The sequence below is a fragment of the Zootoca vivipara genome, chromosome 12 (assembly GCF_963506605.1).
Source record: "Zootoca vivipara chromosome 12, rZooViv1.1, whole genome shotgun sequence".
In the NCBI taxonomy this organism is placed as follows: domain Eukaryota; kingdom Metazoa; phylum Chordata; class Lepidosauria; order Squamata; family Lacertidae; genus Zootoca; species Zootoca vivipara.
This window is the reverse complement of record NC_083287.1, coordinates 49,281,027-49,302,925: the sequence shown is the minus strand read 5'-3', so window position 1 is coordinate 49,302,925 and position 21,899 is coordinate 49,281,027. Positions and strand designations below refer to the sequence as shown.

At 44.9% G+C, this 21,899-nt stretch overlaps 1 protein-coding gene across 1 annotated transcript in view; it reads right to left on the bottom strand.

Moving 5' to 3' along the window:
• Positions 1 to 291: 291 nt before the first annotated feature.
• Positions 292 to 21,899, bottom strand: part of WDR86 (WD repeat domain 86) — a 28,239-nt gene continuing 6,631 nt past the window's right edge. Inside the window, exons 4-9 of the mRNA XM_035129395.2 lie at positions 18,665 to 18,987; positions 17,176 to 17,317; positions 15,132 to 15,564; positions 9,685 to 9,820; positions 3,802 to 3,905; positions 292 to 2,464 (exon numbers count right to left, since the gene is read on the bottom strand). Of these exons, the coding sequence (XP_034985286.1) occupies positions 2,246 to 2,464; positions 3,802 to 3,905; positions 9,685 to 9,820; positions 15,132 to 15,564; positions 17,176 to 17,317; positions 18,665 to 18,827 (1,197 nt within the window). The 5' untranslated portion in view covers positions 18,828 to 18,987 and the 3' untranslated portion in view covers positions 292 to 2,245. The remainder of the gene's footprint in view (positions 2,465 to 3,801; positions 3,906 to 9,684; positions 9,821 to 15,131; positions 15,565 to 17,175; positions 17,318 to 18,664; positions 18,988 to 21,899) is intronic.

The window sequence follows — 21,899 nt, the reverse complement described above, 5'->3', positions numbered from 1 at the left end:
TTCCCTGCTGGTAACAGGCATATGCAGCCAATGCAGGATTTAAGTCCATCGGATGATAAAATGAGTGATATCAGCTGATGGGTTTGAGGAAAATGGTCTTATAGGCCAACTTGGATACCCTGGTGGGCTAAGATTAGCCCACAGGCCAGAGGTTCCTGATTCCTGAGATAGAGGAATTATCAATTATTTTAACCGCAGATACTTACAAAATTGCTTCCTTCCTTTTCTCCCCCATGCCAGTTATATTTCTTGTATTAGACTTTCATTTGATGCTGTGGAATATGGAAGCCTTTCTCCTGTTGTTATTAAAATCAGTCCAAAAGGGAAAAAATGAACACGTTAAGTGTTATCTCTATGACAGTTTTTATTACACACACACACCCTTGTCACAGGCACTGGCTCGGTACGCTACACAACAAAGAAAGCCACACACAAGTGATTAAAGTACTTGTTTCAGTTACACGCTGCTACAACAAAATCCACAACATCATAGTTACATATTTATGGCTCAGTGGTTATCTAAAACAAACATCGGGGAGAAAGGAGAAAACCAGGGTAAGGGATTGCTTCCACAGGTGGAGAAGCTCAGCCACACAAGCAACAGAGGTCTTCCAAAGCCTCATGCTAGCCTCCACTTCCTTTGTCTTTCATGAACAGAAAAACAGCTCACACAGCTTCCACTCCACACACGTCCCATCTCAAGGACAGGTTCCAAGTCACTCTGCTGGGCCCTTATTCCATACATTCACACACACATCTTTGCTGCAAGGGTTCCTCTCCAGTAAAGGACAGGAGATGTATCTCCCTGCTCCTTCTGCCACCAAGGAACCTACACACCTTTACTTCTGAAAGAGCTTACGTCAGACCCTCCTTCCATCACCAGTCCCCATGAAGATTATCACAAGTACCTACCCACTTACAAAAAAACCTCCATATTTTACCCTGATAGAACCCAGACAAATTTCCTCCAACCGTATCCTGATGAAGACAAGCCCAACCATTTTCCAGTTCCCAAATGTTGCCAGAAACCTCTCGCCCAGAAACCCAGTTTTGCTTTTAAGAATCCAGCCTTTAGCTTTTAACGGAAGTTTGAAAAACAAATCAGTAAGTGAGGCTTTTTGTGGCCTGGAGCTGAATATACTCGTCTGTAGATCGAACTCTTGTTTAAGGGCCACTTGGAGAGGCCAGTGCATAAGCTCACAACCCACCACAATTGCAATTTCTGCACACCACACTACGCTAAGCTAAGCCATGGCCTAGTGCAGATGTGGAAATGCGCTGGTTCCCTAAGTGGAAAGGAAGCTATGCAAAGTGCTGGTTGGTGGGTGGCTGTGATTCCACCTTGGATGCAATATGCTTTGCATATGCATCATGCTCTACTGGGGGGGGGGGAGGTTGTAAAAGTGCCACATCATTCATGAACTTATCCATCCATTTAGCATGATTCATTTGCAAATAATTGCAAAACTGCTCTGAGGAGAACGAGGGATTACAGACCAGTAACCAGTGCTCTGCTTAGCTGGCTCTGCTGCAGAACCCAGAGAAGCAGTTTCCCCTGGTGTTAAATTATGGAATGGGAATGTGTTGTTAACAAGGGATTAAGTGCGCATCCAATGCACAGCAACTGCTTTTTCCTGCATGTACCATTAAATACCTTTCCAGGTCAGCATGACAACATGACATCAGGCTCCACAACCTTCTATGACTGACCTGTTAAAGCTCTGTCTTCCACCCCTGAGTCTTCCTTGCCCCCTCCCTTTCTGGGCTGCTCCTAGTGGTACTGGCTCTGCGGGCCCAGTTGCTTAGAAATCTGCGCATGCAGCATGCAGGGTGAGACAGCTCTGTGGGCGACAAATGGTGTGTGATGTGGTTGGCCAACAAAACGGGCATTTCTATATGTTTGCGAGAATAGCAAATATTCGTCTTCGTGAAATAGGTATTTGTCATAGTTCACCTCCCTGCTTCTTTTTTGCTGCCATTTCATCAGCATCAGGCCAGGATCGTGCCTACACAGCTTGTGACCGACCTTGCTGAACGCAGCCCACTCAGGATATAAGGGTGTGGCCGGCCAGGTGCTTGATTACGGCAAGCGGGCAGAAATGCCAGGACATGGAATTTGAGCCCCTGATAGGCCTACTCAGTATAATGAGCTACAGGGTGCATTTGGCTTGGTAGGTCAGTTGGTTCAGGCGTTCCCTTATGTAGTTGACTGGATGGTTCCTGTCCTCTTGCACCAGCCCAGCCATCACACAAGCTCCACGGCCTCCTGCTCCCCCCTGTTTTCCTGGTGCACCATGCAGCCCACTTTGTTGTTGAAGAGCCGAGACAGGCTTCCCTTCTGAGAACGCCTGCCCTGGATTGACCTCTCCTTCCAGCGCCGCTTGCTCCGCTTGCTGATCTGCCGTATGTCCCAGATCCTTAGCGTGCCGTCGTGAGAGGCCGTGTACAGTAATTCGTTGTGAATCTGGAACAAAAGTGCCATATTTTAAAAGGACAGCTGAGAACCACCATAATCACAACACAGCACACAGAAGCAAAGAGGCAGCTTCTCTGTTCCTTTTTTTGTACAACCCATTTGTGGAGCAGGGTTTTCTCCCTTCTGAGCCCAATCCTAGGTGGGAGGGGGGGCTGAACCACCTCCTTTATTATTACACTGTATGGTGAGTCAGCTTGTGGCCCTCAATGCCTTTTTTTTGTGGCCCTCGGCAAAATTTGACACACACCCCAACCTTCGCACTGCCTGCCCAAATATGCTTTTCGGGGGAGTTGTAGGTCAGCAACATCTGGAGGACCAAAGGTTCCGCACATCTGTGATACGTGACAGGTGAAAAGACACTCACAGTGTTGTCAGAGGCAGCACACAAAGAAAACGAGAAGTACTCCTTTATTCCCCCTAACCCTGCCTCCAGTATGATGGGAAGAAGAAAGTGTGGCAAGCACAGAAGGAACAAAGTCTGGCAGAGGAGGCCTGCTAATGTCTACCACTCAGAAGCAGGCACAACACCCAGCCGGAGTCGGTGCGTGAACCCAGCTTTAAACCGATAGTGGCAGGAGATGCAATCCTAATTTTATTCATACTTAAACACCTCAGTATTTTTTAACAAAGTGCTCGTGTTTCAAATGTAAAGAAACCTGAAGAGGCATCATTATCTTGACCTCCTGGCTCCCACTTCCTGCGGGCACCATCCAAAAAACAAAGGGCTCTTGGCTCACCCCACTCCATGCAGCACAAAAGAGCAATAGAGCGTTGTTTTTCCCAGGGAGCTGCTCACTGCCATGTGCCTATCTTGGCTCACGAATTTGAGTGTATAACAGAAGAGCACAGCCAATGCCTCTCTCGCTGCTCGCTCTGATGGAAGCTTTTGGCCTTCATCTCAGGCATGTTGGGTGCATAATTATGCAAGCGCTCTGCTAAAGAGTCCACTTCTGTTTACTGGGGAGGAATGGGTGAAAGCTTTTTTTGCATGTGCCTTAGCTCACTGAAAGCCTGCAGATTGGGGCTATAGCAAGCAGCCAGGTATGAAGTCTACGGGGGCTGGCTTGAATCCCCAGGTTGCCTTGTCTGGACCAGTGGGAAGGGGCTTTTCAATGCTATTTTCTAGCCTACCTGGAAATGCTTGGGATTGAACCTGGGGCCTTTAGCATCCAAAGCATGTGTTATAAAAGTGAGCTATGGCCCAGCCTGCCATTAATAGCTAACAGAAGGAACCCTTAAGCGCTTGTAAAACAAGTGACACCAAACCACTCCTGACCCACAGAGCTATAGCCAAATGTTGTGCAGCTGCTCTTTGTGAGGCTCACCTGGATGCAGTTAATAACCAGCTTGTGTCCTCGGAACACTCTTTGCAGGATACCGGTCTTGGTATTAAAAGCTCGAGCACAGGCGTCACCACTTCCTGTAAACACTGTAATGAAAACAAGGATGAGGGACCTTTTCAGAATGACTTTTTTTATTCGTTTGCTATTAAAATGTTTGTTTTCTTCTATTTTCAACCCAAAGGGTCAGCTTGGCAGGCAACAAAACGAAGATTCAAATTACACAAGATAAGTGTTATTGAATTCATCAGAGCTTACTCCCTGGTAAGTGGGTTCAGGGTTGTAGCCTAAAGCAAGTCTTATAAGGGGAAGGGGGGGAACAGAGAAGGTAAATGTGCCAACCCTTTGGGAATTATTTTCAGCTACCGGTAATTCCTATTTTTGATAGCTAATTCTAATTTTGGCCACCTCATGAGAAGAGAAGACTCCCTGGAAAAGACCCTGATGTTGGGAAAGATTGAGGGCACTAGGAGAAGGAGACGACAGAGGATGAGATGGTTGGACAGTGTTCTCAAAGCTACAAACATGAGTTTGACCAAACTGCGGGAGGCAGTGGAAGACAAGAGTGCCTGGCATGCTATGGTCCATGGGGTCATGAAGAGTCGGACATGACTAAACGACTAAACAACAACAATGGAATTATCCAACCCCTAAGCCATCTGAAGGCAATCCTGTATAGGGAAGGTTTTTAAAAAATATTTAATGTTTTATTATGTTTTTATATATGCTGGAAGCTGCCCAGAGTGACTGGGGCAACCCAGTCAGATGTGTGGGGTATAAATAGTAAAATAATCATTATGGATTGGGACGTCCCTATTTTCATTGGAGTAATGTTGGAGGGTATGGTTTTCTTCATACACTGTCCAGTCTAGAGCCCAGAAAGTTGTCCACTGCCATTAACGTCACACTGTCACACACACACACACACACACACACACAATGTAAGGCATAGAGGAGGTAGAACCTGTTTTACTTCAGAAGGCAGATCATGGAATGTAGGATTTAGCTAAACTGGCCACAAATTGAAGAGAAAAAGTGTACGTGACCCAGTGAAATAATTGGGCACATTGCTTGTTAGGCCCAGGTCAATTCTGTGTCCAGGACAGCTGTCTACCAGCTCCATCTGGTACACAGGCTGAGACCCTACCTTCCCATGGACTGTCTCGCCGGAGTGATGCATGCTCTGGTTATCTCTTGCTTGGATTACAGCAATGCGCTCTTTGTGGGGCTACCTTTGAAGGTGACTTGGAAACTACAACTAATCCAGAATGAGGCAGCCAGACTGGTGACTGGGAGCGGCCGCTAAGACCATATAACCTAAGACCATATAACACCGGTCCTGAAAGACCTACGTTAGCTCCCAGTATGTTTCCAAGCACAATTCAAGTGTTGGTGCTGACCTTTAAAGCCCTAAACGGCCTCGGCCCAGTATACCTGAAGGAGCATCTCCACTCCCATTGTTCAGCCCAGACACTGAGGTCCAGCACCAAGGGCCTTCTGGCAATCCCCTCACTGCGAAAAGTGAGGTTACAGGGAACCAGGTAGAGGGCCTTCTCGGTAGTTGTGCCTGTCCTGTGGAATGCCCTCCCATCAAGGAAATAAATACAGTACCTGACTTTTAGAAGACATCTGAAGGCAACCCTGTTTAGGGAAGCTTTAATGTTTGATGTTTTATCGTGTTTTTTTAATATTCTGTTGAGAGCCACCCAGAGTGGCTGGGGAGGCCCAGCCAGATGGGCAGGGTATAAGTAATAAATTGTTGTTGTTGTTAGGGGTGGGGGAGAAATTTATTTTAGTTCACGGCTCAATGCAAAGCAATCTAATCTGTACTTTCTGAAACTCTATGTGAACTGAATCTCTACAATCCTTTGAAATTCATGGATCTCTGAATTCTACAGGGCAGTTCTTTGACCAAGAAAAATTATACCAAAAAAAGTATATTAGGAGAAAGTGTGCCAATATTAGTGAAGGAGAAGGAGACGACAGAGGACGAGATGGTTGGACAGTGTTCTCGAAGCCACCAACATGAGATTGACCAAGCTGCGGGAGGCAGTGGAAGATAGGAGTGCCTGGCGTGCTATGGTCCATGGGGTCACAAAGAGTCGGACCCCACTAAACGACTAAACAACAACAACAACAACAACAAATTCTAATTTGATAATCCACCCTGAGGCTGAATATAACACTCAAAATAATAATATATGCCAGGGGAGTCGTAATGTATTTTTTCACTTTTTATCCTCACAACAAACTTGCACAGTAGGCTGGGATGGGCACTTTCCCCAATTCTCTCAGTGAAAATCACGAGGAGGGGAACTGAACCCAACTTTCTTATCTACTTTGGCACTCCTCAGCTTTACATTTTATAAATTTATCAGCATTCACCAAATACCAAAAATGGAAACAACTGGCACATGCAAAAAAAAAAAGCATTAAAATTTATGACATCAATTATAAATTAAATCAAAGCCAAACACCCTATATAGCCATGTAATTTCCTTTTCTATCAGTTAGGCACGAAGACCAAATATACCACAGGATGTAACACAAACAATGAATCACTTAGCAAGCAGAATGAGATTTTCTTTTCTTTAATTAATTGTTTGAACAACATAGCAAGTCATTTTTAATCTTATTGTCTTCTAAAAAGGGGCATTTCTATTTGGAATGTGTTAAATATTCTTTTTCATTCAATTAACCCAGGGCATTTTTTACTTTGAAAAGGTACCCTGCTATAGCGACCCATAATCACAGGTTTCACGTGATAAACATAATCAAACAAAGGTTGCACTTACAATCCAAGACATGTTGTAAAGCTAGAAAAGGCTTCCAAATAATCCAAAACGGTGGCATGCCTGTCAAATTTAGAGTCCTCTCTTAAAGGTAATTATTTGCCCTTTACCACCCACAGAGGTAATAGCTCCTCCCAGCACTCACATGGGATCTTTCTCCTCCCATATAGCAATGAATTCTTATTAATGGGTCTAGGTGGCAAACAGTTCTGGGTTGCAAACAGTGGCAGAGCCTCTGTTAGGTGTAGTGGGAAGGAAGGACATTAGGAGTGAATTACACAGTCTGATTCATCCTTAAGCTCCTGTTTTCTGTATTCAAAGCTAAAGCATATCTCAAGAGGTCAAGGCCCATTGCTGAGTGGCAAAGAGCATGCTTTGCCTGCTGGATAGATTGCTAGTATCTCCAGACTCCTGCCTGAAACCCTGCAGAGCTGCTGCCACTCTCTGCAAACACTACTAAACTAGATGTAGCACTGCTCTGGCTCAGAATAAGGGAGCTCCTGACTGGCTATGGTGTTAGGATGACAAGACACGAAGGAATGCATTACTAAAGCATTCTAGAGCCAGCAACTTTTTTGCAGCTCAGGCTGCAAGGGGTAGACTCCTAGCTTTAGTTGCCAAGGATGCTTTCTTTCTGGTATGATTACTTCAGGTAGGCAAGCATCCTCTCTACCCTTTCAACTCTAGCATGTCCAGGCTAAGAGGGAAAGGAACCTGTTGGTGCAGAATGGGCATCAAAACACAACTGCAGCCGTTTTCAGCACAAATCATGCCAGTTCAGCTGTATGCTTGCTGCACATCCAATATGCAACTGGGGTTGGGTCAGCATGAATAAAGTCTAAAGGGGGTATCAGATTGGGTATGTAGAAAAAAAAAAGGCATGCAAAATCAGTAACGCCCTCTGAGAACATTTATTACTTTACATCCAATTACTAAGTTGTTGGGTGTTTTTTTTTAACAGAGACCAGGAGAACAGTCCAAGTTTGCCAACTGCCAGGATGATTTTGTGCCATCTGGAAGCATTTATTCCTTAAACGAAAAGGCCTTGGTCTGCTGCTACGGAAGGGGAGGGTATGACTATCTCTGGATGAACAACTGAATGTTCTGCTTTTCTACCAAGGGCAAGGGTGTGCAGGGGGCAAAAAATAAAGACCTAGCTCAGAATACCTCTGCACTTATAGCCCAAATTTGCCTTAAAGTACCCTCAACATTCAACTGAACATGGGGGGCGGGGAGCATCATATAATTTGCTATGCAGCTTAATCTTTTGGGCTAGCAAGGTAGGGTACTGCCAGCCGGGGGAAATACCCAATTTAACATTTGGCTTTTAACTGGTAGCAGCTAATGCCAAGGACATAATCTGCCAGGCACACCTCTGATGAAAGCCTCATTGAAATGAAGCCACCTGGACCATGGGCAGTGAGAGCATGAGGAGGAAGTTAGCTGCTAGCGTAATTCCTCGCCCCGCAACCCAATATGCTCATGCAGCTGAAAGGGATTCCATCCTTCAAGTTACAGAGTCCCCTCTCTGCAGGCTACATGGACCCTCTCTGCAGGCTACATGGACCCATTCCAGGGAGTTCATGCCAAAACCTACATGCTTCTACGACAGGGTAGGGAGTCTTTTTAGCCTGACATGCCAAATCCTTATCTCCCCACACCCCCATGAAAATATGACAGCTTGGTGGGCTGACCCATCTGTCAATCATCTGATGTCATAATGGCATCAGGCTACTGATATCTGGGTGGTCCTACCTACCTGTCAAAGTTGACCGGGGGGGGGGGGTACTGCTTTGCCAGTGTGTTCCCTTCACCTGATGAGCAAAGACTTCAGTCCTGCTCTCTGCAGGAGTCTGAGCAGGATTTAACCTCATCAGGGGATGAGAAAAGGGGTTACATCCTGCTTCTTCGGGTGCACAGCCCCAACCCTGTGGGGAACGTGGGGCAGCCAATGAAAAATTAATTTTTGCTTTGTATTTATGTACTTAAGCCTAGATTGGTTTTTTTCTTTGTAATGTTGAGTTTATTATGTGTTTCCTAAACTACTGATTTTCGTTATTTTGAATTTACTGACATGTTCTATATTTTGTATATTTGTACTTTTAATGTTCTATATTTTAATGCTTTGAATGTTTGCTGTAAGCCACTTTGGCCACAGCTTATTGTGGAAAAGTGACATATATGTAAACTCAATCAAAATAGAACTGTGCCCTTGTATATTGGCTGACATCACTCACCCATCAGCATGACATCAGCTAGGCATGGTTTGGGTGAAATGGCCTTGTAAGCCAAACTGGACTCTCTAGCAGGCCAGGATTGGCCTACAGGCTGTAAATTCTTGCTCACTCCTGTTCTAGGAGGTCTTTGTTTTTTTCTGCAGTATAGTTTTTCCACAAATGCCTGGAAAACTGGTTTAACCAGAGTCCATAGCAAGCCACCAAAATGAGATATAAAGCAAAAACCATCGCTAGGTTTTTTAAAAGATGTCATTCATTCACAATCTACATCCTTAACAGAATATTTCATCGATACTCGTCTGCTTTCACTTCTTGCAACATCTGTCAGTCAGATTTTTATTGTTTGCAGCCAACTTATTACTTAACTTTCAACTATTTATATACCACTTAATCACCATAGTTGCTAAGCGGTGCCATTACAAGCTTTGCAACATACACAAAAGCAATTTCACAGGCCTGGTCTAAAAATATAAGTGTGTCTTCAACTCTAGCAAAGTGTGCCAGGTGAGCAAAATGGCATCAGGGATGAGAGAAAAGAAAATTCAAAACTGAAACGAGATGTGTGACACCCTTTTTATAAGGAGCGAAAACTCTACATGAGCCTCTGCCTGGCTCTGTGTTGTTGGCTTACTTAACAAAAGACGGAGAATAGCATGGGGATGCTTGTCTCCTTCATACCCTCAGGGTATGTCTCCTACAAATTATGCTATAAGGAGAATACACAGGAGGTGGTCGTTCCTGGACTAACATATGTGGACAAGTGGACATGGTCGTTCCTGGACTAACATGTTAGTGGACAAGATGAGAAAAGGCAATTGGGAGGGTTTCCTGGAACTTACATATTCCAGCATGGTATTTCAAAGTGCTGACGCTGTGCTTGTGAGCCTTGAATGTCCGGACTCGCTCCCCGGTATCAGCCAACCAGCATTTCACCGTCCTGTCTGCACTCCCTGAATACAAGCGCCGATTCACAAGCTAAGAGGGGAAAGAGAGGAAAGATCACTTTCGCAAGGGAGCATCATTGGGAGTCATTGTCATTTACGGCCCTGCCTCCCCCCTGCAAAAAGGAAAATGATGACACAATTCAATGATATGATTGCAATGTAGAAAGCAGCACAGCTTTTGGAGCTCTAACATAGACCTCTGATCTTATGTTCTGCACGCAGCCAGGGCTCCCACCGGGCCTCCAAATGGCTTTGAGATGTCAAAGAAGAACAGATGAAATAGCTCTCACTCCACTAGTATAATTAGGAGCAGATCCTTTAAAGCTGGTGAAGCTCCATCCCTTTACATATATCTGTAAATAAACCATGTATCATGAAGACCCCACAGTCTCCGCTGTGCCTCATTCCCAAAAGGAAACACGAATCCTGGGTGAGCACCTGGAACCCCTGGAATCTCTTGGCATTCAGAAACTGGGGCGGCGTGTGACAATACAATACAGTATTAAAAACACTCACAAGAAAGGGAGATCCGTGTGTGTGTGTGTGTGTGTGTGTGTGTGTGTATCAGATGGCAAAGGCCATGGTAAAGAGTTGCATTTCAGCACAATGAATATGCTAGCAGCTAGATGCACCTCTGTGGGGAGGGAATTCCATAACTTCCTGAACTACTTAGGACAGTAGAACTACCCAGAGGGCCCCCTCTGCTGAGCTTAATATCCAATAGAGTCTGTAGGAGAGGTAATGGCTGCAGAATGGTACCTTGGAAGTCGAATGGAATCCGTTCTGGAAGTCCGTTTGACTTTCAAAATGTTCGGAAACCAAGGCACGGCTTCTGATTGGCTGCAGGAAGCTCCTGCAACCAATTGAAGCCACGCTGGACATTCAGGTTCCAAAGAACGTTTGCAAACTGTAACACTCACTTCCAGGTTTGTGGCGTTCCGCAGCCAAAACGTTTGAGTCGCAAGGCATTCGTCAACCAAGGTACGACTGTTCCTCAGAAAACGGAGGTACAAAGAATCCCTTGTATATGCTTCTAATTTAAAAGACAGTGGGTTAGAATGACTAACACAATGACTTGGGTAAAAGACTGGAGGTGGCAATTCAATTGAGGATAATAAACAAGCAAATCTATATGTATTTAGTTAATAGCAAGCAGTTTTTTTAAAAAAAATGTAGGGTCAGTTACAAAACTCTGGGCTCATCTACTCTTACATTTCGCCCTGTGCTTTCTAGGCAGAGGTCCGTGTTTTAAAGTGCAATGTCAGAGCATTTCCCCCTCCCCCCCAACAAGCAGCAATTCAGGTTTTCTGCATATTCACGTTTTCTTCTTTCACGTGTATGGGTGAAAGCACTAGGCCAAACAAAAAAGTGCTCCAACACATAGCTTTAAAGAGCAGACTTGTTCCTAGAAATGTGGCACAAAAGGAAGTCTGGATGAGCTATCTGAGAAGCTGCACACTCTATTACCAAAGCCAATGTCTCCTACAAATTCATATTTTTAGCTATTTTCCTCTTATCTCATTATGCATGATCTAGCTTTCTTTTGTGCCTTGCTCCCCCCCCCCCCGCAGGACCAATTGCAGTCATCAGCAGTCGTTAACAGCCATCAACAGGTTCACCACTCCTATCAGCCCATCACCCATTCCCACCCCCCACCCCCCACCCTCTGAATATAAATAAGGGTCTGGTTGATTCTGTTTCAGTGTATCTGACGAAGTGTGCATGCACACGAAAGCTCATACCAAAATTAAAACTTAGTTGGTCTTTAAGGTGCTACTGAAGGAATTTTTTTATTTCTCCTCTACAGAAAACATACATAGACAAGAAACCCACAAAACAGCAAACTTTCTTGTTCAGAAAACTTCGGTTTGGTGCAGGTTGCCCCTCCCCCTCCCCCTGAAGGAATGCTTGCTTCCAGAAGAGATCCATTATTTTAAATAAAAGAAACATTTCATGCAACCTCCCACAACAGTCGTTTGGCTAATGGAATGGAAAAACAACTGCAGCCGTAGGGCTTAAGGTATCCTATATCGTGAGGCACATACCAAGTGTGTTACAGGAAAGCCTATACATGATTTTTGCTTCATTTATGTCAAGATAAAATAAAGTGGCCAATCGCTGCGAAACGTGCTTTTAATTTCTTTCATTAGAAAGACAGGCATGCATTTCATCGACAAAGAGCAGAGATTAATTTCCCATGATTAGCAAGGGAAGGAAGGGAGAAGCGGGAAAGAGGCCTTTCTACCAGAGGTTTCTTCCAAACTTATCCAAACCCCAACAATGCCTGGTTTAGTTTAGGTTTAGTTTAGTTAAAAAAAAAACATAGCTGGGGAGACACAAATCCCAATTATAATCTGCCTGTGGCTTGAAGAAGCAGCAAACGGCTTTGTTGCTGTGTTTTTCTTGGCTGGCATTGGAAAAGGCTTTGTTCACTCTGGCTAATTTCCCAACAGAGCGGCTGTTGGAGAAAAGCACAGCAGATCACGGAAAACAAGGAGTACAACTGCGCTCGTACCTCTTAGGGAATGTCTGCAGGGTGGCAACTGCCTGAGCTCCGAAAAGACAGATGCTCTATCTTTCTGCGGCATTCACACGGTGCTTCGTGAAGCTGGCCCAGCAGGTCCCCTGCAATCACTTCTGCTGTGTGGACAACTAGAGAAGCAGACAGCATGGAGGTGTCCGTCCTTTACACCAGGGATGGGAAGCATCTCTGGCCCTCCTGAGTTTGCTGGGCTCCCACTCCAATCAGCCCCAGCCAGGATGCTCAGTGGTTAGGGATGATGGGAGTTGTACTACAACATCTGGAGGGCCAGAGGTTCCGCAGCCCTGCTTTAAACCAGCGGAGCTTGCAACCCTTCGTTCAATGGTGCTTGCAGTATCTTCATATCCCAAAGAAAGGGGAACTTGGTGACAACCTATTTGACAAATTTCTCAGGTCATGTTGACAATACTACATGGGATGGCTTTCATCCCATTTCACTTGCTTCATGCCGTCCCATAAAACATGGAGGAAGAGCCTTAACCATTTGATTTCCAGCAGGCCTCCTCTCACTCATCCCAGGCCATGTTCACATCAACATGTTTCATGGAATCACAGATAACACTGTCCACACATGACTGACTCAACCCTGGAAAGCTTAAATTGGCACCTACTCATTCCCACTACTGCACAGGCGTTCGCAAAAACAATGTGTAGAAGACAAGATTATCTATCTCTGCCTTGTAGTTATCCCCCTGCATGGAGCAAGTAACAGCTGCTTCCTGATCAATGTCTTGCTAAACCATCCATTCAAAGTGCCCTGTGTTAAACGCAGGCATGGAGTCAGGTGCTGTCCTCGCGCTTATTCGTTTTTTATAACATTCCTTCAATGAGATCACAGCGTCACATAATCTCTGCAACAATCCTGTGAGGTAGGTGTCAGAAGCTTTTGGGCAGTACACACAAGGCATGTGCCTTATTCAGCTCCTCAACACTTTGACCTGATGAACCACAGCTGAACGTGCGGATTCATTCCACTAAAAAGCAAAGCACGGTTGACATGAGGTAACTGGGTTCTGTCCTTAGCATTTATTTTGTGACAACTCACATGAAGAATACACCCATTCGTGCTGAGTGGTGATGGACATGTGTTTGTGAGCCAGCTTGGCAACTTTCTCAAGGCTGTTCAGCTAGCGTCATTGCTGAGCAGGATCTCAACCTGCATTCTCTATGCCCAAGGCCAGCATTACTCACTCTACTAGTCTACAAATCATAACAATGAAGAGACCTTTGTGGTGGATAGAACATGTTTACAGTGATAACTTATCTCCTGCTCCAACTTTCTGTGGTCCCTTCCCTTGCAATTATACAAATATTGCATGGCTTTTCCTAGCTTCCCACATGGAACCATGCCTGCACAGCTGCATTTTTCAATGGTTACCGCACCACAAATGTCATGGGTCAGTGACAGAGCAGCTGCTTTGCATGCAGAAGGTCTCAGGTTCAATATCCGGTATCTCCAGGGAAGGCCAGGAGAGAATGCTGTCTGAATTCCTGGAGAGCCACTACCTGTCAGTGTATACTGACCTAAATGGACCAAGGGTCTGACTCAGTATAAGGATACTTTCTATGTTCTTCCTAGAATTACTCTCCCCCCCCCTCTGTCACACACATACACTGTACATAATTCTTGCTTCAATGCAAGGAAAATAAAAACCCAGAGTAGTTGACAGACATGCTCCGCATATATGCAGCTGTTCAAGGCTACAGTGATGTATCGCAAGATGAATTAAATTCGTTCCGTGAGTCAATTCATTTTGCAAAAAAATCGTTTTGCGAATCGCGGTTTCCCATAGGAATGCATGGAAATTTCTTTTTTTGCCCATAGGAACGCATTAATTAAATACCGTATCAATGCATTCCTATGGGAAACCACAATTTGCAAGACGAATTTTTCGCAAAATGAATTCGTCTTGCGAGTCACTATCGGATCCAAAAATTCATCTTGCATGGCATTCGTCTTGCGAGGTACCACTGTATTTCTGTATCTTTCTGACCAAAGAAATCTAGAAGAGAGTTGCTTAGAAGTTCCTTCTGACCACAGTTCTCAGGGATGTGCTCCATCCCAGTCGGATGCAGAAGAACATCCTACTTGTATTTTAATATTTTGTTGGAAGCAGCCCAGAGTGGCTGGGAAAACCCAGCCAGATGGGTGGGGTATAAATAATAAATTATTATTATTATTATTATTATTATTATTATTATTATTATTATTTTCTTTTCTTGGTCGTGGAGTTCTTCAGTTCATCTCATTTGTGTACACACTCTGACAGTTGCTTTACTTTTCCTGAATCTCTCCACGTATGTATTGCAATCTGTCAGGAAATACCTTATTTAAGCATACAACACTGGCTATAGAAGTATTTTATCACACTGGCTTCCTCTGTTGTTTTCTCTTCCCAACAAATACTACCCTAGTTGGTTGCCCAGTTGCTCCAAGCAGCAACACTGGCCTTAGTGAACGGCTACATTGCATACATTCAAAGAAGCCGTGGTTCGTTCTCCGAAACTTGGTTCATTTTACAGCTGCTCTTGCCTCATGCCTCTGTAGTCTGGCATGCATTTAGGGTGCTGTGGTCAAACAAACCACAGTTAAGCAAGACACCTGGACTCCAATGTGCCACCAAACAATCTATGGTGTGTTAGCCAACTACAAAACACATCACTGATCGTTCCCAGAAAACAAAAACAAACCATGGTTAGTCTGCTGGGCTGGGTTCAGACATTCAAACAAAGGACACTTTGGTTAAACAAACCATGGTTTAGTGTTATGTACAAACCAGGCCAATATCAAGTCACTTACCTCTAGGCAAATGACAGATCCTTGATGCTCTTTGAACACTCTTAGCTGCTCGCCAGTCACGATGTTCCAAGTCCGAATGGTGTAATCAGTGCTGCCTGAAAAAAGCTCCCTGTTTGGAGCATCAAGTATAAGACATAAGACGGCCCCAGTGTGTCCCAGCAGGGTTTGGTGGCAGCGCCCACTGGACACCCACCAGACCTTGACAGTGCAGTCTGTGCTCCCTGTCACCAAGAAGCCCCTGCTCAATTTCTCCTCCTCCAGCTCTTCCTCTTCTGAATCCTCAAGGACATCCTTGGAGGAGTAAAGAGCCAATGTCAGAACACAGTTGCGGTGGCCTCGAAACTCTTGGATGGGCTTCTCCTTATCCACACTCCAGCACCGTGCTGTCCTGTCATAGGAGCCACTGAAGAGATAATCCTTGAAAACCAGAATCCTGTTGGGGGGGGGGATAAGCCACATGTCAAAAGAGTTCGAAGTTTTTTCCCCAGCTCCTTCTGCCTGCCCTTATAATGTTTGTGCTTTAGACTCTCAGCATGCAATCCTATACAGTGGTACCTCTACTTACGAATAACTCTACTTATGAATGTTTCTACTTATGAATGGAGCTCAGTCCGCCATCTTGGATGCGGTTTAGATAGGATTTTTTCTACTTACAAATTTTTAGATAGGGTTGCTTCTACTTACGAATTTTTTCTCCCAATGCATTCCTATGGGATTCGACTTACACATTTTTCCGACTTACAAATGTGTGTTCGGAACGCATTAAATTCGTAAGTAGAGGTACCACTGTACATCTCTGCTGAAAAGTAAGTCCCACAGAATTAAATGGGGCTTACACTCAGGTAAATAAGATTGCAATCTTAATAATCCTTGTAGCTTTTTTCTCAGTTTTATTAGCTGAACTGCTGTATGCAGAACTAAACATAGTACCCCACATGAATATATTTTTATTCCTCCAATTTGCATACTGCTTAATCACAGTCGTCTCTAAGTGGTGTGCAGAAGATCCAGTAGGATAAAACTAAAAATGAGTTTTAAAAATACAGTAATGTCGTAATTCAGTTGTGAAGCCTGCTGGAATAAAAAATACTGTGCTAGTTCCTCGAATTCCCGGCTACTTTTCCAGAGACGTATTTACAGTATATCTAGATTAACTGAAATGGGGTCAGAATAAATTCTGAGGCAGCTGAATTCTCAACCTTATCCACTAATAGCCATGGTTGCATGCCCGCCATAGTTTCCTAGATAGTGGCTGTTTCTAAACAAATTGTGGTGCAGCTGTGTAATGGAAGTGCTTGGCCATGTGGACAGGTGAACTTTGTCACAGCCCTAGATTTCCCCAGGTGCAATAAAACTGAACACTGCAGATGACCAACCCTAAAGACAGTATAGTAGCCCTAAGGGTGGTCCTCTGTATTCCAGCCTAGGTTGCCAATTAATTTAGAAATTTCATTTGCAAAAAGGAGAAGTACATTTGGCAGCTGACACATACACAAAATACCCTTTCTTGCTTGCACACATAATGCACGTTTAGCATAACAAATCAAGGTCTGTGTTTAAGCTTCTCTGGGGGGTAATTAACAGCAGGGCAAAATTCCAAATCTTAAAACAAAGCTTTAGCTGTATTCCCCCCCCCCTTTCTTTCTTTTACTACTAAGAAGTATGCTTAACACAATGCTTTTTAATCTCTCTATCAGGTGCGGCTGTTGCCAATTTCATTCCCAGCAGAGGATTAGGTTCAGTTCTTCCTTGTTCTTCTGTCCGTCTCTCTTGCCCAGGCTGTGGCTGCATCAGCATTCTTGCTGGAATAACTAATCGCATACAGCCAAGAGCATGTGTAGCAGAAATTTAGGCAATCCACTCGTGCAATACAGCATAGGGAGGAAACAACTAGTTTTGAACAGAATCAGAAATAAGGATGGGGGACCTGAGGAAGTTAGCTGAGGAGCTAACTAGCATCAGATTACAGGTTGTGACAAGCAGAGAATGCAGGGTCAGGGGAGAAATCAAGGCAGCTCTAAATAAAAGACTCTGTAGTACATACCTGTTCACAATCGATGTGTGCCCTCGGTAAATTGCCAGGCACTGGCCTGTCATCACGTCCCACTTTCGAATTGTGTGATCCGCACTACATGTAAAAGCAGCTTCATTTTCTAAGTGGCAAAATGTGATGTAGCTTTCATGTCCTGGGGAAAAAATATACAGAACTAAAAACGATCAGTACAAATTTACCAAAAACTACAAAAGGAGATTTTTGTAACAGGAATGTAGCCACATTCAGATGTTGTTGGATTTCGGCTCCCATCAGCCCCAGGGCAGCATAGCCAGTGTCCAGGGATGACTGCAGTCCTGCAACCTCTGGAGGACCACAGGCTTCCCTTCTCTGGTCTTATAACAGGAAGGTTTGCATCACACTCTTAAATCAATTACTGTGGCAGATCTGAAAGAACCTTTGTACCAGGCATCCCCAAACTTCGGCCCTCCAGATGTTTTGGACTACAATTCCCATCTTCCCCAACCACTGGTCCTGTTAGCTAGGGATCATGGGAGTTGTAGGCCAAAACATCTGGAGGGCCAAAGTTTGGGGATGCCTGCTTTGTACTGATCTTATGCTAGGCTGTCAGGACTTCCCTGAAAGGATTCCTGGGAGGTGTGATTGTCAGTGCCTGGAATTATCTACAGATCTGCAACCACTTGAAGAACTACAATACCCTGGATTGCCAGGAAAGGGAGAGATGTCTGCTTAACTTGTTTTGAATCTGTGATATAAATATGTCCTTATGCAGGGTCTCTTCCCCCCCCCCAGACAATTGCTCTCCTTAACAAATCAATCCAAATTATTTAAATTCAATACAGTACAAATTTTTAAAGTAATTAGGTTTCCCGCTCCTGTTACAAACATATGTCCATTGCTTCCTGATGTTGCTACTTCATTCTTCTTTAATCATCTTCTCATCTATTAATTTTAATCCATTTACATAGCTAGCCTTTGTTTTCTTCCTTGCAATCAGCGATAATCCCTGAATTCTCAGTTGTCATAGACAGGGAGTAAAGGGAAAGGGAAAGGGACCTGTGACCATTAGATCCAGTCATGACCAACTCTGGGGTTGCGGCGCTCATCTCGCTTTATTGGCCGAGGGAGCCGGTGTACAGCTTCCAGGTCATGTGGCCAGCATGACAAAGCCGCTTCTGGCGAACCAGAGCAGCACAGGAAAACGCCGTTTACCTTCCTGCTTGGAGCGGTACCTATTTATCTACTTGCACTTTGAGGTGCTTTCGAACTGCTAGGTTGGCAGGAGCTGGGATCGAGCAACGGGAGCTCACCCCGTTGCGGGGATTCGAACCGCCGACCTTCTGATCGGCAAGCCCTAGGGTCTGTGGTTTTACCCACAGCGCCACCCTCATCCCAGACAGGGAGTAACCAAGGTTAAATCACCTCAGATGCGGTCATTTTGCCCCGCTCCCATCTTGACTGAGGAAGTTTGCCACAGGCTGCACCCCAGAATCAGTGGCTAAGGGAAGGTTTCCCCTACCTTGAAAATGGGCCCTGCACTGGCTGTCTGCAGTGCTCCAGAGCCGTGCAGTGCCATCTTCACTACCTGTCAGGAGCCACTGGCCGTCTGGGCTGAGGCTCAGCCAGTTGATGCCTCCCTGGTGTTCAGTGCAAACTTTCAGTGCTGAACTACTGCTCCCCATCCTGCGGGTTCCACAACAAGGCAGGAACTGGGGCGGAGAGTCTCATAGGGTCCGAGCCAAACAAGGATCAGGAGTAGGCCTTAAAACAGCAGGCTGCATCAAGCTAACGTCAAGGATCATCTTTGGCGCAGAAACAAACAGCAGGGGGATGTTGCGGTCTCTACGGGGAAAAAAACATGTATTAATAATGATAAGAGCAACGACACCATGATAACAAATGATACTACAGTAGATTGCTCAGACACACAGCCATATTAGCCAGAAGCGTAACCATTAAGCTGGCCAACCCCTGTGCCTCCCCACCCCCCGTGAGCAAACTCATTATATTAAACATTTCATTGTTTATTGTAACATGAGAATAACCCTGGAAAATAAACCCTGGAAAAATATCTGGAAACTTTGCCTGGTTAAAAACATGGCCAGACTTTTGACTAAAGCCCACTGGAGTGACCCTGTTTTTCCACATGTAAGCTTTCAGCTGAAACAGAATAAGAACTCCACAATTCTATTATTCTACTACAGTTATTCCCAAATTGTATGCCAGAGCGTTCTGGTATGACTTGGACAAACTACTTACTGTGCCTAAAGGAGGCTTGTCTGAGGCTCTGGGCATGCCTTCCTTGAGAACAGGTAATTCTGCTGATCAGGTGTGATTAAATGATCCGATCATGCAATCATATCAGATGCAGACAAACAACATAATTTCTTTCCCTTCCCTGCTGTCTGTGATTTTCACTGCTCTGGGCATGCCTCTTCTCAGATGCAAAATGAGAGTAGACTTTGCTACCAGTGTTCCTTAGCAATCTGGAGTCTCGGAAGCTGCCCTGCCGAGTTTAGGCAAACTTATATTGAATGATGCACCTACATCACCTTGGAGAATGGAGGGCTATAGTTATGGCTAAGAGTTCAAGCAACAAACTCTGTAGCTTATTCCATATGTTTTTCCTTGATCTCCCTCACCACAAAATAGTGGTTGCTACTCACAAGTGTCCAAAAGCTAAAGGGAAGACAAATTATTTTGACGCTAGCTGCTGTCATTTCAATAAAAGCCAAGGCTGCGCTAAGGTTGTGCCAAAGAAAATCAAATTCTGTGACCAGAATAGACATTGCAAATATTATGCATATCCTTAGTTTGCATTCACTTATCCTGCTTCAAAAATCCAGGTTTTCAAAATGCTTGCAATTCTTTGGCAAAGGTTAAAGGATACTGAAAATATGTGGGCCGGGGGGGGGGCACAGAGCTGCCTCAGATTACCGTAGTATATTCCTTTGTGGAAACACACATACAAAACCATTTCTGCAATAAATCTCAGTGGGAGGGCAGCACGGGTAGCAAGTATTTATCCCAGCAAGTGTCTCCCCAACTCCTTGATCCAATTCGCAAGAGAAAATAGTCTCTAGATACCATGGGGTTTGTCTTTAATCTGCACAAGGCTGCCCGGGCTAATATCTCGAAGCCAAAGGGAAGCCTGTCATAGCAAACTCTGCCTACACAATTTGTGACCCAGGAAGCCAAACACAGCCTGCCAGCAAAATCTATCACAGCCCATCAAGAACTCAATACACTTCCTAGTTTTGCTTCCTGCCTGGGATTGGCAAAGATAAAACAGTAAATTGTGAAGCACCTGGCAGCCCTATTTCAGCAGCCAGAAGAAGCGGCAAAAGGAAAACATACAGATAAGGGTCCATCCATCTTTTCATTCCATCATATGGCAGTAATTTATTCCCCTGAGGGAGGGGCTGGTTCAATCCTCAGCATCTCCAGATAAGGATAGGAAAGACTCATGTCTGAAATCCTAGAGAGCTGCTGCCAGTCAGTGCAGACAATACTGAGCAAGATGAGCCAATGGTCTGGCTCTGTATAAGGCAGCTTCCTGGGCCCTGTGTTCCTGAACCGCTCCTATTATCTTGAATGCAGCCTGGGTCAATATGAAAACTGGCCACAGGGTGAAGCTTGGCACATTCCTCCTCAAGCCACGTTTATTTACTTTCTTACAGTATTTATATGCTGCCTTTCATTTAAAAATAACCCACAATGCAATTTACAGTAAAGAAGTTTAAAATATAGGGCCAGGAGAGGCTAACATGTGGCCCTCCGAATGCTGGTGGACTCCCAACGCTCAAGGCCAATGGCCAGGGATAATGAGTGTTGTAGTCCGGAGGGACAGAGTTTAGCCGCTCCTGCTATAAATTATATTCAAAGCCTTGATTCTTGCATCCACTCTAAGAACAGAGATGTAATATACGTGCAGCTATGAGGAGGGTTTTCCTAGTGGTGCAGCAATAATTGCACAGTCCCTTCCAGCTATACAATTCTATGATTCTATGTGCAACACCAACACTGCCTTTGAGGCTGCCTCGTGTGCTATTTATGTGTTGGTTAGACCACGGTGCTGATAACGTCAAGTTCGCAGGTTTGATCCCTGTATGGGGCAACTGCATATTATTGCATTGCAGATGGTTGGAGCATGATGGTTCTCAGGGTCCCATCATGATAGACCACACTAGCTAGGGATTATGGACTCCCATCTGGAGGCCCACAAGTGCCCCGATCCCTGCCCTACATGAAGGCCTTTAATTTTTAAAATCAAAATTACTTCAAAATTGAGCCCATGCCCAAGGTGGTGTGGTGCAGATATTTTATATTCCATCTCACGTATCCCCTAAAACCTCAATTTAATGCCACAGTCCTGTGCATGTTTTCTCAATAGGCAAACCCATTAAACTCAGCGGGGCGTTATTCCTAACTCTTAAAGAGTACAGGATTGCAGCCCAAGCCTCAGGTGTGAAAGCGCCTTTCTAGTTTCCAAGTCCAAGGGGTTGGCCTGGGGAGAAGCAACCCGAAAAAGGTCTTCCTTATGGAATCGCTTCCCCCTTTGACCGCAGGATATCAACCTTCCTAAATGGGGGCGGGGTGGTGGTGGAGAGAAATGGACCCCTTCGAGGGCGGGAAAACTCCGGGAGCAGCCAAGACCCCTTTCGCCTGCCTCGCCCAGGAAGGGAGACAGCCAACTCCTCCCCATAACCATGTCTGCGCTGCTTCCCTCACGCCACCGCCTCCCCACCCCACCA